Source organism: Ursus maritimus, unplaced genomic scaffold (assembly GCF_017311325.1).
Source record: "Ursus maritimus isolate PB19 unplaced genomic scaffold, ASM1731132v1 scaffold_24, whole genome shotgun sequence".
NCBI classification, from domain to species: Eukaryota; Metazoa; Chordata; class Mammalia; order Carnivora; family Ursidae; genus Ursus; species Ursus maritimus.
The window spans coordinates 31,846,385-31,865,695 of NW_024424897.1; the positions used below are offsets into that span (position 1 = coordinate 31,846,385).

The 19,311-nt window shown below is 37.7% G+C and overlaps 1 protein-coding gene across 1 annotated transcript in view; it reads right to left on the reverse strand.

Annotated features, from left to right (window-relative positions):
* HSF5 (heat shock transcription factor 5) overlaps positions 1-19,311 on the reverse strand; it is a 41,187-nt gene that overhangs the window by 1,957 nt on the left and 19,919 nt on the right. The window contains 1 exon segment of the mRNA XM_040640898.1: positions 18,520-18,697. Coding sequence (XP_040496832.1) covers positions 18,520-18,697 — 178 coding nt within the window.

Here is a 19,311-nt window from a genome sequence, read left to right on the forward strand (position 1 = left end):
TTATGCTAATTGAAATAAGTCAGTCACAAAAAGACAAATACTGTATAATTCCACTTACACGAGTACCCAGAGCAGTCAAAGTTATGGAGAGAGAAAGCGGCATGGTAGCTGCCACGGGCTGCAGGCGATTATGGGAGTTACTGAAAATGGACACAGTTTCAGTTTAGGAAGATGAAAAAAGTTCTGGAGATGGATGGTGGTGACGGTAGTGCAACAATGTGAATGTACTTTAATCCACTGAACTGCACAAAATGGTTAACGTGCGAAATTTTGTGTTATGTATAATTTGCCACAAAACAGTGCTTCTTTACAGTCTATATAATAACAAAAAACCGTACTGTCTTTTATTTATGTAACATCTTTTTTTTCAAGTAGTTAAAATGCATTATCTTAAGGTCATTTAATTAATCCTGAGGAGTAAATTGGTGCCAGGAGCAGGAACCTCTGCTCTAAGCTATATGGTTAACAAGTAAAGCCAGTGGTTTCTCAACCTTGTGCCACACTGGAATCACCTGCGGATCTTTTAAAAAATACTGAGGCCTAGGGCTCCTACCGCCAACATTCTGATTTAATCGGTGTGGGGTGCTACCTAGGCATCGGGATATCTAACAGCTGACCAAAAGATGTAGGAATAACACCTAATTATGAACATTCTCTAAACACCTCAGCTCCGTATCAGAAGAACAGGCCATATGGTAATAGGACATAGTAAAGGTAAAGGCTAGTAAAGCCACTAGAGATTCCACATGGGCAGGCAGACTGAAGAATAGCACCGATAAGCCCTCTGTTTTTTTTTTTCCCCAGTGAACAAATATCACTGATATCACGCTTATTAAGACTTTATCATATTGGGGGCGCCTGGGTGGCTCAGCCGTTAAGCGTCTGCCTTCGGCTCAGGTCATGATCCCGGGGTCCTGGGATCGAGCCCCGCATCAGGCTCCCTGCTCGGCGGGAAGCCTGCTTCTCCCTCTCACACTCCCCTTGCTTGTGTTCCCTCTCTCTCCGTCTCTCTCTGTCAAATAAATAAATAAAATCTTAAAAAAGGAAAAGACTTTATCACATTGATAGGTTCAAATGATGGAAAAGAATACACCAAAGACAGGCATGTTTAAAAAAGCAATGGTCTGTATGGCTCTATAGCAGCCTCAGAATGAGTTATGTAAAGGAGTGTGCACAACAAACCCTCTTAACCTTAACGAGTGGGCTTTAAATTAGCATTTGGCACGCAGCTTCTAATAACTAGCACCTAAACATAGTAATTTTGTTAAAGTGAGCTTCCTTCATTAACAAAGCTGCCAGTCAAGGAGTCAAGAGTATAGAGACCAATAAAAATACAAAAAGACATAGACTAGCCTGGTGCTACTAGAGGTTTATATGACTTCATTTAGAAGAGAAGCTTGTGTACTCATCAGAGAAGGTAAGTATTTGGGGATTACAGGAGCTCAGCTGGTTGGAGAGCTGAAAGGCCTTGAGGGACAAGAGGCTGCATCTACTTGTTTGGGAATGTTAATTCCCACCAAGAGCACCCTCTAGGGTTTAGGGATTATTATCTTAATGAAGTCTCCTCCATAACCCAATAGCTACAAAATGGGAAGTCCTTTCTTTAGGAATGAATTGAACTTTGCTTGTAAACATTCACTTTCCCTTAACCAGAAAGTAAATATCCCATCAAAACAGGAGTATAGATTTTACCATAAGATTAATATTTGGCTATATCCAGTTTAGGGTGATATCATTACAGAAATTGGTGAAACATGACTGAATCTAATTTTCTTTACCCCTGGTATTTTTGATCCCAAACGTATTTCCTGAAGTTAACATGTGCTCAAAAAGCCTACACACAGCACGGCAATGACTGTGATTGACAATCTCCTTCTAACAACACACACATCTATTAAAGTCAATACAATCTGGATACTTAATCAACTTGAAGTCTCTTACTTGAAAAAAAAAAATTCAAAGAAAGCTTGAAATGTGAGAAGATGCTCCTACTTAAGCAGGGCAGACACATTTTCAAAATAATTCAGTTCCAGAAGGGCACTGAGAAATCCTGGAATACAGGATGCCCCTCTTCAATGGGATATTGAGCAACACAAAGACATTCCAACAGTCAATGTGAGAATCATAGTATTTCAGAATTTGGAGGCAAAGCAGTCTTTAGAGGTGAGTTCATGAAATTTCTTTATTTTTATCATAAATAATGTATTGTGGAAGTTGAAACTTTGTTGAGGGGAGATACTTCTAACGATAGTGACAGTTGAAATTTAAGTGATACTTTAGGAATTTTACATCTGGTTCCTATCATTACTACTTTAATCTTGGAGTTTAATATCAAAATAAAAAACATTTGGTCATCTATGAGAACTAAACTGAACACTAGCCGACTTTGAGGCCTCCTTAGTACCTCCTTACTCTCTTAAGTAAGAGAGCTTCTCTGCTCATCAAGACTCAGAAGCTAAGGACAAAACTTTCTAATACAGGTGCAATAGACTAAATGTTTATCTCCCTGAAATTCATAGGCTGAAACCTAACCCCAGTGTGATGGTGTTAGAAAGCGGGAACTTGGGGAGGTCAATAGGTCATGAAGTGGAACTTTATGAATGATATCAGTGCCCCTGTAAGAGATCCCAGAGCGCTCCCTCATCCCTTCAGCCCTGGGAGAGACAGCAGGAAGATGGCCGTCTATGAACCAGACAGCAGGCTCCCACCAGACACTGAATTTACTGTGCCTTGATCTTGGGCTTCCCAGCCTCCAGAACTGTGAGGAATACATTTCTGTTGTTCATAAGCTAGCTACTCTGTAGTGTTTCTATTATAGCAACCTAAACAGAATAAGCCACAGAGGAGGCAAACTTGTTCTGTAAAGAGCCAGACAGTAAACATCTTTGGCTTTGTGGGCCCTATGGCCTCAATTACAACTGCTCAGCTCTGCTGTTGTAGTGTGAAAGCAGTCACAGACAATACATAAATGAATGGGTGTGGCTGTGTGTTCCAATTAAACTTTATTTATTACAGACACTGAAATCGGAATTTCATATCATTTTTACGTGACATGAAATATTTTTCTTTTGGTTTTCCTCCAGCCATTTAAAATGTAAAAGCCATCTTAGCTTGCAGGCCATATAAAAAAACAGGCAGTGTGCTAGATTTGGTTCACAGGCTACAGTTTACTAACTTGTAGCACTCACTAGGGCTATAATCAAGAGAGATTGAAACAGAACAGAAGATTTCATCAAATAGAATATTGTTGTAATAGTTGTAAAAAAATTATCTTTTCCACAAGAAGATATACAAATGGCCAAGAAGCATATGAAGAGATGTTCAACATCACTAATCATTAGGGAAATGCAATCAAAACCACAATGAGAAAACACTTCACACCTACTAGGATGGATGTAACAATAATAAAAATAATGGCTGTAACAATAATAAAAAGTGGAAAATAACAAGTGTTAATGAGGATATGGAAAAATAGGAACCCTTGTACATCGCTGTAGGCAATATAAAATGGTGCAGCTGTTATGGAAAATAGTTTGGCCAATAGTTAAACACAGAATTACCCTATGACCCAGCAATTCCACCCCTAGGTATATACCCAAAAGACTTGTAAACAGATACTCAAATACCTGTACACGTATGTTCACAGCAGCACTATTCACAATAGCCAAAAGGCAGAAACAGCTCAAACGTCCATCAGCAGATGAATAGATAAATGAATTGTGGCATATACATATGATACAATATTATTTCACCATAAAAAGAAAGTTCTGATACAAATGCTACAATTTGGATGAACCTTGAAAACATTATGCTAAGTAAAATAAGCCAGACACAAAAGGTCACATATTGCATTATTTCATTTATATGAAATATCCCAGAAGAGATAAATCCATAGAGACAGAACACAGATTGGTGGCTGCCAAGGGCGTAGGGTAAGAGGCAATGAAAATAACTGCTTAAGGAATATGGGGTTTTCCTTTGGAGTGATGAAAATGTTTGGGAGCTAGATAGAGGTAAAGGTTGCACAGTATTGTTACTATACTAAATGCCACTGAACTCTGCACTTTAAAATGGGTAATCTTATGTTTCGTGAATTTTATCCAAAAATGTATATTTTCCTATTAATTTGAAATGACCAGACAAAAAGACAGGGGAAGCAGAAAATGGCTACAAGAAGTGAAATTCATAACCAAACATTCCTCGGTTTTAAATGTCAGAGCATAATAACAAGATATGAAATGGCATCTTAGTAAGATAGACACGATTCTTGGTACCAGAAGAATAGAACTGTAGAGGACGCTACAGTGTCCCTGTCGTACCGAGCGTGGTCCAAGCCGAAGGCATTGTTCAGTAAGTACTTGTTAAAAGAAACCTGAGGGGTGGTTTGACTCCTCATATGTTTAAGACTTATCTTTTGGTGGCTAATTAAAAGATTGCTCAGAGAGACAGAAAGTAGAATAGTGGTTTCCAGTGGCTGGGGGTGAGGAGGACTAGGGAGTTATTGTTTAACGAGTACAGAGTTTCAGTTTTGCAAAATGAAAAGAGCTCTAGAGACAGATGGTAGTGATGGCAGCAGCACAATGTGAATGTGCTTAATGCCACTGAAGTATACACTTAAAAATGGTTAGGATGGTAAACTGTAGGGTATGTATATTTGACCACAATTTTTTTAAAAGACTGCTTTTTTCCAAGGATTTTTTAAATCTTACATCAGTAAGAGTGGGGAAAAAAGCAATTCATTCGCTAACAAACACTGAGTGCCACAGCTAACCCCTAGGTGCTGAGGATACAGCAAGTAACAAAATGAGTCCTTGCCCTCATGGAACTAACCATCAAGGGGGAGAAAAAGAATAAACAGAAGATGTCAAATAGTGATAAGTCCTATAAAAGAAAACCAAAAAGGGATAAAAAGTAGAGACTGAGGGAGGGCAGGACATGGGGAATAGGGTGCTATTTCAGATAGCACGGCCAGGAAGATTTCTATGATGAGCTGGCATTTGAGGAGAGAACTGAATGAAATAAAGGAGCCAGCCCTGTAAATGTCTGGGTGAAGCACATTTCAGGCACAGAGAACAGCAAGTGTGAAGGCAAGAACGTGCCAGGTGTGTTCAAAGACTAGTGAAGAGACTGCTGTGGCTGGAAGAGATGAGGGGACGCGAGGTGGGAGAAGATGAAGTCAGAGCAGTTGCCATGAGCCAAATCACTCAGCATCTTGCAGACCATAGTAAGTAAGGATTTTTAGAGTTTATTCTAAATGTGATGGAAAACCACTGGAAAAATTTAAACAGGGAAAGAATTAATGTTTTAAAAGGATGATTCTGCTGTGTGAAGAAAAGGCTTTAGGGGCCAGCAATGGAGCAGGAAGACCGGTTAAGAAGCTACCGCAATCATCTAGGCAAGAGATGGTAGTGCTCGGACCATGGTGATAGCTTGCAAGGGTGAGGAGAAATGGTCAGATTCCGGATCTACACTGATGTCAAGCTGACAGAAGTTGCTGATGGGATGGATGTGAGAGAAGAGAGTCAAGATTTTTGGCTGACTAGAGGTGACTAGAGGTACTACTTCCTAAAATTAGTAAAATTGGGGAAAGGATGGAATATTCTAAGCTTGGAACACCTGTGAGACATCCAAACAAAGATGCAGCATAGGCAATAACGTATGCAACTCTGGAGTTCAGAGGATTGAGACTTCAGATATAAATTTAGGAGCCATCACTATAAAGATGATAATAAAAGCAATGAGATTGGTTGGGATTACCTAGGAACTGACGAAGAAGAGAAGAGGCCCAAGAATTGAGCTCTGGGACTCATCAATAATTAGAAGTCAGGAAAGACAAAGAAAAGTCAGTAAAAGAAACTACGGAGTGGCCAGGAAGGTGAAGGAAAACCAGGAACGGGTGATACTGCAGAAGCCAAGCGAAGAAAGTACTTCAGGAAGGGTGAAGTGGTCTGTTCCAATGCCACTGAGGCCTAGTAAAATGGGGACTGAGAACCTGATAACATGGCAGTCAATGGAAACCTTGACAAGAGCAGTTTCATCTGAGTAACAGGAATGAAAGCCCAAATGAGGAAAAGATATGCTTTCAAGGAGCTTTTCTCTAAGGGAAACACAAAAATGGAGTAATAGCTGGATGGAGGTATGAATGAAGGAAAGGTGAAAGAATTTCTTTTATCATAGAACCTACGATGGCATGTTTGTATGCTGATGGGAATTATCTTACATAAAAGGTGAAAAGTGATTATTAAAAAGGAAAGGGGGATAACTGTAAGTGCTAAGTCCGTAAGTACATGGGATTCTGTACACGAATGGAAGGATGGGCCTTTTCCCATTGTACTAAGAGGAAAGGCAGACTGTAGGGTTACAACTGGAGGTAGACTGATAGGGTTGCTGGTGGGAAAATATGAAAGTCCTCTTTTAGCTGCTTCTATTTTCTCAGTAAGAAACAAGGTTACAGCTAAGAATGTAAAGAGGATGTTGGAAGTAGAAGCAGAAAAGATATGGTAGAGTGGCTTTGGAAAATGGGGAGTATACTAAGGAAATATTATAGGATGCCGGCAACACTGGGAGCCCACGTGAATTTAAAGTGACATCACTCATTTGAAAAATATTTAACAGTAATAAACATAATAATATATATTACGAAAATGATAATTATTGCTAAAATTCCATTGCTACCATGTACTGACTACTCAGCACTATACCAGGCTGGTTATATGTTTTATATCATCATCATTATCTTCATTTTATAGATGAAGAAACTGAGGTTCAGTAAAACAATATACCTAAGATTACCATGGTAAATGCTTCCAGATTTTAATTTAGAATTTTTATTTAGGAGTGCCTGGGTGGCTCAGTAGGTTAAGCGTCTGCCTTTGGCTTAGGTCATGATCCCAGGGTCCTGGGATTGAGTCCGCATTGGGTTCCCTGCTCAGTGGGGAGTCTGGTTCTCCCTTTCCCTCTGCCCCTCCCCCTCACTTGTGCGATCTCTCTCTCTCTCTCAAAATAAATAATAAAATTAAAAAATCTTTTAAAAAAAGAATTTTTATTTAATTTAGGTTTTAATTTTCATGTAGGTTTTTCTAAAACCCAAAGCTTTCTTCCTACCAACTACGCATACTGCCTCCAGTAGACAGTACATAAATCTAACACGGACTTTGGTTAAGGTCCTCTGATCCCACAAAACCCTATTATACAGCCATGTTTTCATAGACCATTAGGTTAAGTTCTATCAAGGTAGAATAATTTTATACTTCATTAATTGTATTTCTGCTTACATTCTCATTACAAAAGCTAACTTTTTAGCAGAGGTTCTAGCTTAAGCATAAGTTGTTTACTCCTTGCCCCTAATAAATGGAAATGTGATTAGATGTCCTAATAATGCCAATATGTCACAACTCTTCTTTTTCACAGCCAAGGTCAATTAAGACTCGGCTATCAACATCACCGACCAAAGGATAAGATTTTACTTAGGGGAAAAAAAACCAACATAAAGAGTTAATAAAGATAATTAATGTGTTAATTATTTTATCAGTTACACTTATAACAATAATAGTGAAAGAGATGAAATTATTATTTTAACAGCAGGTACCAGAATTCCTCATGGAGAAGTAACCGTCTTTGTAGAGACTGTATCTTGACAGGTTGTTTTGGGTGGGGAAGATAAGGCCTCAAAGACACTAGGAAATAAATGAAATACCTAACTTCTCTCCTTAAGTAAGAAAAAAAAAAAAAGACCAGAGAAGAGAAGGTATAGGGCCAGTACAAGGAAAGACAGCAACGTGGTGAAGGCCATAGTGATTAGTGACAAGAAAGGTGAGAAAGTGGTAATGTGACTGAAGGCCTTTTAAAAAGAAAGGTGGAGGGGCGCCTGGGTGACTGGGTTGGTTAAGCGTCTGACTCTTAATTTCAGCTCAGATCATGATCTCAGGGTCATGAGACTCCTTGGACTCCAAGCTCAGGGTGGAGTTTGCTTGTTCATCTCCCTCTGCTCCTTACCCAACTTGCTCGCTCTCTCTACCCCAAATAAATAAAATCTTTTTAAAAAGTGAAAACATAAAAAGAAAGATGGATAACATTCCATTTAAAATTATTGGCAGTATTCTAAATGCAAACCCTTTCTACCTCTCCTTCAGAAAACTGTTGAACACATACAAATGCCTAATGTAAATGCTTGGGGGAGGGTGGAAATCAAAGGACGAGCGCTAAGTTCTACATCTGGTTACAGCATGGAGCAGACAGGAGAGAAGAGTTGTTAGAGGTGAGAAATGGATGAACTGGAATTACACAAACAGAAACTTTAAACGACACTGTAAGCCCTAGAAATTCTACAAAATCTTGGAAAAACATTTTTTTTTTAAAGATTTTATTTATTTATTTAACACAGATAGAGACAGCCAGCAAGAGAGGGAACACAAGCAGGGGGAGTGGGAAAGGAAGAAGCAGGCTCATAGCGGAGGAGCCTGATGCGGGGCTCGATCCCATAATGCTGGGATCACGCCCTGAGCCGAAGGCAGACGCTTAACCGCTGTGCCACCCAGGCGCCCCTGGAAAAACATTTTAGGTGTGGGATGAGTTTAGCTTGAGTCAATCATATCTAAACCTCAAAAGTCAGGTTAATAACTGGGATATAGGGGCGACTGGTGGTGCAGTCGGTTTAGCGTCTGACTCTTGGTTTTGGCTCAGGGTCATGAAATCAAGCCCTACATCAGGCTCCACGCTCAGCATAGAGTCTGCTTATGTTTCTCTCTCCCTCTGCCCCTCCCCACTGCATGCGCTCTCTCTCTCAAATAAATAAATCTTTAAAAAAAATAGCAACTGGGATATAAATATTTTTTCAAAATATTCTTTAAATTGCCCATTCTTATTATCTTAATGCTTTTATACTTATACCATAGGAACACTTTAAAATATTTAAACACTCTTTAATATTTTTTCTTTTTTCTTCAATTTAAAAAATCTAGAAAACACAAAAAGGGAGTGAAAATTTCCCATAATTCCACCACTGTGTATATTCATACACAAATTGAAAGGTAAAAAAGTACCTCTCTACACCTCCAATTCTACTTTCCCAGAGGTAACCGTTGTTACATGAATCAGTTTTATCATATACTTCCCTATTTTTTTCTATAATTATATAATATATGCCTTTTTTTTTCTAGAAAGGAGGTTGTCCCAGACATACTGTGCTGCAACGTGCTTCATCCACTTAACATATTATGAACACTTACTATCTTTCCGAATAACAACATTATCAAGCTACTTTATATTCTTAAATGGTTGCACAGTATTTCATTACGTTAATTTTTCATATCTAGGTCCCTCTTGTCAGGCATTTATGCTTTTTCCAATTTTTTTGCTATCATAAATGACACAATAGTAAACTCTATAGGAGAGATACCTAAGAGTGGAATTCCTAAGTCAAAGCACACAGGAGTTTTAATTATTTACAGATAATGACTAATTGCCCTCCAAAAGGCTATACAAATTTATATTCCAGTTACATTATAGAAAAGTTTCCTTTTTTCCTAAACTTTTTTTTAAAATTTTTTTGTTGTTTGTTTTTGTTTTGTTTTTTTTAAGGATTTTATTTATTTATTCGACAGAGAGAGACAGCCAGCGAGAGAGGGAACACAAGCAGGGGGAGTGGGAGAGGAAGAAGCAGGCTCATAGCGGAGGAGCCTGATGTGGGGCTCGATCCCATAACGCCGGGATCACGCCCTGAGCAGAAGGCAGACGCCCAACCGTTGTGCCACCCAGGCGCCCCCCTTTTTTCCTAAACTTTTATCAAAACTTGTAGCTACAGCTTAAGTTCTGCCAATCAAACTGGCAAAAAAATATATTTTTGGTTGATTTAATTTGCATTTCTCTGCTGATTTCTCTGAGGGGCTCAACATCATTCTATGTGCATATTGCTCATTGTATTTCTTCTGACCTGCACATCATTAGTATTTTTTTTTAAAGATTTTATTTATTTATTTAACAGAGATAGAGACAGCCAGCGAGAGAGGGAACACAAGCAGGGGGAGTGGGAGAGGAAGAAGCAGGCTCATAGCGGAGGAGCCTGATGTGGGGCTCGATCCCATAACGCCAGGATCACGCCCTGAGCTGAAGGCAGACGCTTAACCGCTGTGCCACCCAGGCGCCCCACATCATTAGTATTTTATTTACTTTTATTGGGTTGCCTTTTTCTTATTGGTTTGTAGAAGCTTTTATGTATTATGAATACGATACTTTATATTTTGTTGTAAATATTTTCTTGGTCCATACAACAGAGACTTCTAGTTGTCTCCTAATATTTATTCTCCTTTTAAATCATGGTGGTGATTAAATGGGCAAGTGGTCCCCAGCTAAAGACGACATTTCCAAGCTCCCCTGCAGCCAGTTTGCCCGTGTGACTAACTTCTAGTCAAACTGGTGTGAGCATAAGCGATGATTATGCTCATAAAAGGAAAGGGTATTTATAGCAGGCTGCTGGCTGACATACTGACAGAGTGGTGAGCTGTTTTTAACCACGCAGTACCTGAAGGGCTACCAGAGCGAGTGCCACGTCGGCTCTCGACAGCTTATTCTCAGACTGAGAAGAACAAGCTTCTAAACTGCTTAAGCTACTGGTTTTTTGTTTTGTTTGTTACAGTAGCCTAAGTTATATGTGGACTAATACAGAATTTGGAATCTAGAAGTGAAGTGCTGCTACTATTCAAATTAAAATACGTGGTATTGGTTCAGTAGTCAGACAGCAAGTAATTAAGATACAGCAGGCTAGAACACTGATGATCTTTGTAATCCATATCAAAACATTTGATAAAATTGTTGCTGTGATACTCTGGAAGGCAGACCACATGCCAAGTAACCACAGGGGGAAAGGCTGACAAAAATTCACAGTCCTAAAACAAGAGATGAACTTGTAGAGGTAGCCAGAGTACAAGCAGAGATGGAAGGGAGTGTTTCTCTGCCTGTGGTTGGTAACCTATTGTCTAGAGTTCAGTAATTTGGATTATGCACCCAATTGCTTCATTATTCCAACTTGAAATAGCGGTAAGAGGTCCTCAAGCTTTTCTCAAGTACTACCGATAGGCAATGAGAGAGAGCTCTGTGGCAAAGATCAGATTAAGGATGCTATCTTTCCAATGAAACCCATTCTTCTAGATGACCTCAATATAGGTTCCATTAGGTTGAATGAAGGGGATGGGCAAAGTATAGACAGTAAGTAAAATACCAGACTTGTCAGGTTTAAAAACTACCTAAATGAGATCCCTGTTATAATTCACATCTGGAAAATGACCAAAGGCAAACAAAGCAGTAGTCTTTTCTCTTTTTTTTAAAGAATTGAAATTCCAGTTAAGTAACAAGCCTGGCCTGCTAAGATGTGTGACTGTTCAGACTCTGAAGTAATCCTCAGGCCTTTTAGATACACTCTAGCAAAAGTAGGCAACAAAAACTGGATTGCTCCAAAGAAATGTATACTTCAGAAGTCCCTGTCTGGCTCAGTCTATAGGGCATCTGCCCCCTGATCTCAGGGTTGTGAGTTTGAGACCCACATTGGGTATAGAGATTACTTTAAAAAATAAAATCTTAAAAAAGAGAGTGAAGAAAAGAAATGTATATTCCCCAAGGACCACATCAACATAATGATTTGTATATAACAATAACGTGTACCTTTTTATTGCTGAGAAGTATTCTGTTGTTGTATGGATATACTGTAATTTGTATGTAATTCGTAATTTGTGAGGCGTGTATCTTTAACTTAATTCTTAAGAAAATGCCAAATGGTTTCCAAAAATGGTTACACTATTTTTTAATTGCCACTAGCAATGTATGAAGAGTTCTAGCTGCCTCATCAACACTTAGCATAGTCATGTTTTTTTCTTTAACCATTCTAATGGGTGTGTAGTGATATCTCATTATAGTTTAAATCTGACTTCCCTAATGATTAAACATGTTACATTTCTTCACATGCTTATTGGCCACTTGTATATCTTTTGTGAAATATCTGTTCATATATCCTTCCCATTTTTGAATTGCATTGTAAGAGTTCTTTCTACATTCTAAATATGTCCTTTGTTTGATATATGCGTTGTCAATATTTTCTTTTCATTTTCTTAATGTTGTCTTAATGGTGTCTTTCAAAGAGCAAAAGTTTTATATTTTGATGAAATCTAATTTATCAATATTTTTCTTTTTTTTTAAAAGATTTTATTTATTCATTTGACAGAGATAGAGACAGCCAGCAAGAGAGGAAACACAAGCAGGGGGAGTGGGAGAGGAAGAAGCAGGCTTCCAGTGGAGGAGCCTGATGTGGGGCTTGATCCCAGAACGCCAAGATCACGTCCTGAGCCGAAGGCAGACGCTTAACGACTGAGCCACCCAGGCGCCCCATCAATCTTTTTCTTTATTAATCATTGTTTTTTTGTGTTCTAAGATATCTTGGTCCACTCCAAAGCTTTTCCTCTTATTTTTCTTCAAGAAGTTTTATATGTTTGGGTTTTATATTTATGTCTGTAATTCATTTTAAGTTAATTTTTATTTATGGTGTGAGATATGGGTCAATGCTAATTTTTGTTGAAAAGACTTTCCTTTCTCCACTATATTGCCTTGGCACCATAGTTGAAAATCAATTGACCACATATGTATGGATCTATTTCTGGATTATTTTGTACCATTCATCTATATGTCTATCTTTTCTTTTCACCAATATCAAATTATTTTAATTATTGTAGCTTTATGGTAAGTCTTGAAATCAGATAAAATCTCCTCTAGCGTTTTGTTCTTAAAGATTACTTTGGTAATTCTCTGGCTTGTGCATTTCTTTTTAAATCTTAGAATCAGCTTGTAACTAAAAAAAAAAAAGTCCACTGGAATTTTGATTGGGATTGCACTGAGTTTATGGATCGATTTGGAAAGAACTGTCACTTTAAGGAAATTGGATCTTCTTATCCATGAATATGGCATATCTTTCCATTTATGTCTTCTTTAATCTCTTTCAGCAAAATTTATAGTTTTCAATTTTGTTCAATTTATTTCTAGGTATCTTACGATTTTGGTCTTACTGTTATTTTTTAAATTTCATTTTCCAATTGTGCGCTGCTAGTTTAGAAAAATACAATTGATTTTTGTTTATCAATCTTATGTCCTACAACCTTGCTAAATTCATGTATTGGTTCTAGCAGTTGCTTTGCAGATTCCCTAGATTTTTTTTTACGTAAGTAATCATATCATCTGCAAATACTTTTACTTCTTCCTTTTCAATCTTTATGCCTTTTATTCCTTTTTCTTGCCTATTGCAACGGTAGGCCCACCAGTACAATACTGAATGAGTGGTGAAAGTGGGTATGCTTGCCGTATTCCCAGTCTCCAACGTACATAGTTTAGTCATTCACCATTAACCAAAATCTTTGTTATACTACCTTAGAGATGTTATTTATCATTTGAGAAATTTTCTACTATTCCTACTTCATTGAGAGTTTTACTATGAGTAAGTGCTGAATTTTGTCAAGTGCCTTCTCTGCACCTATTGAAATCATCATAGAGTTTTTCTCCTTTATTCTGTTACTATAACAAGTAACATTGTTTAACATTTGAAAATCGATCAAGCCTTACATTCCTGAGACAAACTCTATTTGGTTGTGGAGTATTATCCTTTTAAAATATTGTTGGACTCAATCTGCTAATATTTTGTTAATGATTTTTGCATCTATATTCATGAGGATTCTACTTTAAGAAAAGTCTTTGATAACCAATTCAACTTCTTTAATAGATGGAGGGCTATTCATCTGGCTCTTGTGCGAATTTTGTTAAGTTGTATTTTTCAAAATACTTGTGTCTATTCCATTTAAGTTGTGTTCACTGATGTAAGACTGTCCCCAGTATTCTCTTGTTATCCTTTTAATATCCATAAATTCTAAGGTTTGTAATCTCTTTTTCATTCTTGATAGTTATGATTTGGGTTCTCTTTTTTCTTGATCAGTCTAGCTAGAGGTTTGTCAATTTTGCTGATCTTTTCAAAGAGCCAGTTTTATATGTTAATTTTCTCAACTGTTTTCTATTTCCCTGATTTCTACTCTTATTTTTATCATTTCCTTCCTCATGTTTACTTTGGGTTTACTTTCCTCTTTTTTTTTTTTTCTAGTTTCTTATAGTGAAACTTCAGATCACTGATTTTAGATCTTACTTCTTTTCTTTTCTTTTTAAGATTTTATTTATTTGACAGAGATAGAGACAGCCAGCGAGAGAGGGAACACAAGCAGGGGGAGTGGGAGAGGAAGAAGCAGGCTCATAGCGGAAGAGCCTGATGTGGGGCTCGATCCCGGGAACACCGGGATCACGCCCTGAGCTGAAGGCAGACGCTTAACCGCTGTGCCACCCAGGCGCCCCAGATCTTACTTCTTTTCTAATACTACCATTTAAAGCTACACATTTTGGGTCACCTGGGTGGCTCAGTTGGTTAAGTGTCTGGCTCTTGGTTTTGGCTCAGGTCACGATCCCATGGATTATGATCTCATGGGTTGTGAGATCGAGCCCCACATCTGGCCCCACTGGCACATGCGCACTCTCTCTCTCTCTAAAATAAATAAATCTTCCAAAAAAGAAATAAAGCTACACATTTCATGCTAACATTGTTTAAATGCATCTTGCAAACTGATATATTTTCATTATCACTCAGTTACAAATATTTTCCAATTTTTCCTAAGAGATTTTATCTTTGAGTTATGAATTACTTAGAAGTATGTCATTGTATTTCAGATATTGGAGGTTTTCCTGGGTATTTTATTGTCACTTATTTCTTTGTTTTTTAAGTTGTATTTATTCACCTTAGAGAGAGAGAAAAAGAGCATGAGCAGGAGAGGGGAAAGAGAGTTTCAAGCAGACTCCACACTGAGTGCAGAGCCTGTCATCGCAGGGCTTGATCTCATGACCCCCGAGATCACAACCTGAGCTAAAACCAAGAGTCAGACACTTAACTGACTGTGCCACCCAGGTACCCAATTGTCACTGATTTCTAATTTAATTCTGTTGTATTCAGAGAATACACTTTGTATGATTTTAATTCTTGTAAATTTATTGAGACTTGTTTTATGGCCCTGTATATGACCTATCTTGGTGAATGTACTATGTGCCCTTGAAAATAATGCATATGCTATAGTTTTTGGCTGCAGTGTTCTATAAATGCCAATTAGATCAAGGTGGCTGATTATGTTTTTCAGATCTCCTATGTCGTTACCAATATTTTGTCTTGTTATTTCATCAATCACTTACATAGTATGTTAAAATATCCTACTATAGGGATGCCTGGGTGGCTCAGTGGGTTGAGCATCCAGCTCTTGGTTTTGGCTCAGGTCATCATCTCATGGGTCATCAGATAGGGCTCCATGCTCAGTGAGGAGTCTGCTTGAGGATTCTCTCCCTCTGCCCGCCCCCCACGCACGTGCATGTGATCTCTCTAAAATAAATAAATAAATCTTTTAAAAAATCCTACTATATTGAGGAATTATCTAGTTCTCCTTTTGTCAATATTTGCTTCATATATTTTGAGGCTCTTATTACACAAAAACACTTATAATTGATATGCTTCTGTGATGAACTGTTCACCATATGATGCAGACCCCTTATAATGCTCTGTCTTAAAGTCTGTTTTATCTGATATTTAAAAATAACCATTCCAGCCTTCTCATAGTTCCTGTTTGCATGTTGTATCTTTTCCCATCCACTTACTTTCAACCTACACGTCTCCTATAGGCAGCCTATTTTAGGAATTTGCTCTTTTATCCATTCTAGCAATTTCTGCCTTTGAATTAAAGTTTTTAAGACCCTTTACATATAATCATTGTACTGGCTGAATTTGGGTCCACCATTTTTTTGTTTTCTGTGTGTTCTTTATTTTCCTTCCTTTTTTCCCCCTTTCCTGCCTTCTTTTGGATTATTTCTATGTGTTGGTGATTACCCTAAAAAATACATTATGTTCTCTTGATTCATCAAAGCCTATATTAGTCAATACATTTGCCACAGTTTCCTTCTGCCTGAAGAACACCCTGTAGAATTTCCTTTAGTGCTGATCTGCTGTGGCACATGCTCTCAATTTTGTGTTTATCTAAATGTGTTTTCATCATCTTGCCTTCATTCTTGAAAGATCTTTTTGCTGGTAGAGACTTCTAGGATTGCAGTTTTCTTTCAGCAAAATGTGATTCCACCCTTTTCTGGTTTCCATTGTTGCTGTTCAGAAAGAAGCTGTTAGTTTAATTCAGGTGTTGGCAAATTATGACCTCTGGGTTAAATTGGGCCCAGCACCTGTATTTGTAAATACTGCTTTACTGGAACACCACCATAACCATTCACCTGTGTATTCTCTATGGCTGGTTTTGTGTTACAAGGGCAGAACTGAGAGGTTAAACAGATCATACGGTACTAGCATAAAGACAGACAAACAGACCAATGGTCTAGAATAGAGAAGCCAGAAACAAATGCTCAGTTATATGGGCAGATGATCTTCCACTAAGATGCTAATAAGACCACTCAATGGGGAAAGGACAATCTCTTCAACAAATGGTGCTAGGAAAACTGTATATCCACATGCAAAAAATGAAGTTGGACTCTTATCTTACATCATATACAAAAATTAACTCAAAGTGGACTAAAGGCCCAAGTGTAAGACCTAAACTATAAGACTCCTGGAAGAAAACATAGAGGAAAAACTTCATGACATTGGACTCGGCAATGATTTCTTGGATATGACACCAGAAGAACAGGCAACAAAAGAAAAAAAAAAAACACAAAACACAAAAAACAAAACACCCAAAAAACCAAAAGAACCCAAAAACAAAAAACCAAATGGGACTACATGAAACTTAAAAACTTTCATGTATTCAAGGATACAATCAACAGTGATTGTGAGTAGAATATTAGCTACATTAATTAATGTGTGACCTAATATTTGCTTCTCTTTGTGAACAAGTTACTTATCCTCTCCAAGCCTAAGTTTCCCAATCTTTAAAGTGATGACAATACCACTTTCGATGTTTGTTTATGGCAATAAAAATGGGTATGCAGTAAATATTAGCTCCTGTCCTTTTCTAAATTGCCTTCAAAGTTTATGCCATTGTCTTAAACATTTTCAGTGGTGAGAAATCTTAATCTTTCATCATGGATTGGGCCATATATTCAACGAAAAGTGACTGTACAAGCTAAGTTGAATAAATAAGATGAGTGATCTAGATAGTTCTTCATCTAAAAGATGTTTTGCAGAAAGAACCCTATGAGTCTGAGCAAGATCTTGATCATATCACTATTAGTTTACTTTTTGGAGAATTTCTCAGAGAAGTTCTCAATATTTTTCAATTTTTATAGGCCAAAACGATTGTCTGACCTGATTAATGCTACCTGGATTACATGCTTCTGTCATGCATACAATTTGAGAATATTAAAGTTGGCCACTGGAGACTTTGATGACTTGTTTTTGGATCACATAAACAAACACGTTTTATTAGATGTTACTATTTTCTTTAAAAATGGTTTTGTCCAAGTGCCTTACAACCAGCAGAACGGGGGCGCTTGGGTGGCTCAGTCTGTTGAGTGTCTGATACTTGATTTTGGTTCAGGTTATGATCTCAGGATCATGAGATTGAGCCCCGTGCCAGGCTCCATGCTGAGCGTAGAGCATGCTTAAGATTCTCTCCCTCTGGTGTCTGGTGGCGCAGTCGGTTAAGTGTCTGACTCTTGGTTTCGGCTCAGGTGATGATCTTGGGGTGGTGAGATGGAGCCCCGTGTCGGGCTCTGTGCTCACCATGGAGTGTGCTTGAGACTCTCCCTCTGTCCCTCCTGCTCATGCAATCTCTCTCTCTAAAATAAAATTTTTTTAAATTATCTTCTTCTCCCTCTGTTCATCCTGCCCCCAATCTTGTGCACTCCCTCTCGCCCTCTCTAAAAAAAAATTAAAATAAATAAATGAAACAGTAGAACCAACTCTATGTGCCTAAAACAATCATTAATTCTGGGTTCTTACAAACCATAAGAAAAACAATCCCACTGATACAAAGTCATACTTTATACTACCTTTATAATGTGCTCAGGTTAATGTCATTGCTGACCATCTAATTCTTTTCTGCCACAATTTAAGCACATTTGCTCTTGTCCTACAGTTTGTTAATAAGAGAACAAGTAGATCAGATCAATAATTACAAAGTCTTTGGCACCCAAAGCAGCTATTAAATCACCCTTCATCCTTGCCTTCTCCAAGTTAAATTACCCAAATTCCTTTGCTTTTACTTAAAATGCTTTATCTCTTTGAAAGCTCAAATTTGCAATAGTAGGAAAATACATGCAATACTAGGAAAACAACTTTTACAGACTTTACAAGGATAATTAAGAAAACATATAGAGTTAGAATTACAGACATGTAAAAAAAAAACAATGTGGTAAGTATAATATAATTACGAATAAAAAATGAAGACTCAGAAAAAACCTGTCATTCATATATTAATTCTACAGAATGGTTCTAATTCTAGTACTCTAGAGCACAACAATCCTTACCAGGGGACTTTCCTTGCTGTGAGTTGCTTCTTCGCTCTCTGTATCTGGCTGGAGTGGATAAACCTGTGTCTTTACTAGGCTTGCTAGCAGGCCCCATTTCTGAAATAAGGAATCCCATCTGTTCTGAAGGCAAGATATTCTCAGGTGGATTGGTCTGGCATTTTATACTGGCATCCACCTAAAATATTAAACCCACTCATTATTCTGAATCTACCCCAAATATATACTAAAAGTTAAGATATTTCATCAGAGGAGTTCTATTATTGAAACATGACCCAACAAACATACCTGTAAAAGGCTTTCCATTCTTATGAGGGATACCACCTTTGATTTTGTTGAACTAATCTGAATATTCAGTAGTAGGGTATATAGTCCCCATGTATAAACCATTGAAATGTATATGGAGCTAAAACATTTACTTGTGATCAGAGGAAGATTAACCATGAAGCTTGTTGCTTTTTTTTTTTTTTTTTTTGGTAAAATTCACACACACACACAAATTTACAATTGGTTAAGACCACTATCTTTTTCCACTCTAGTATCCCTTCCATCAGATTTCCACCCCTATTGGTAATATTGAAATGGTTACTGGCATAATCCTGTTGAACGATGTCAGTGGAACTGAGGACACTTTATTCTACTAATTTTGCATTCTTTGTCTTAAAGAGTTAAAGAGGTCCTCAAAATTGTATAAGCTTCAGCCCCTATAAAATCTCGATCTGTTCTACTTATGAGATTTGAGTTTGGAGTTTCTAAGTTTTCTTTGGAATGCAAATCCCTTCATCAAGGTGA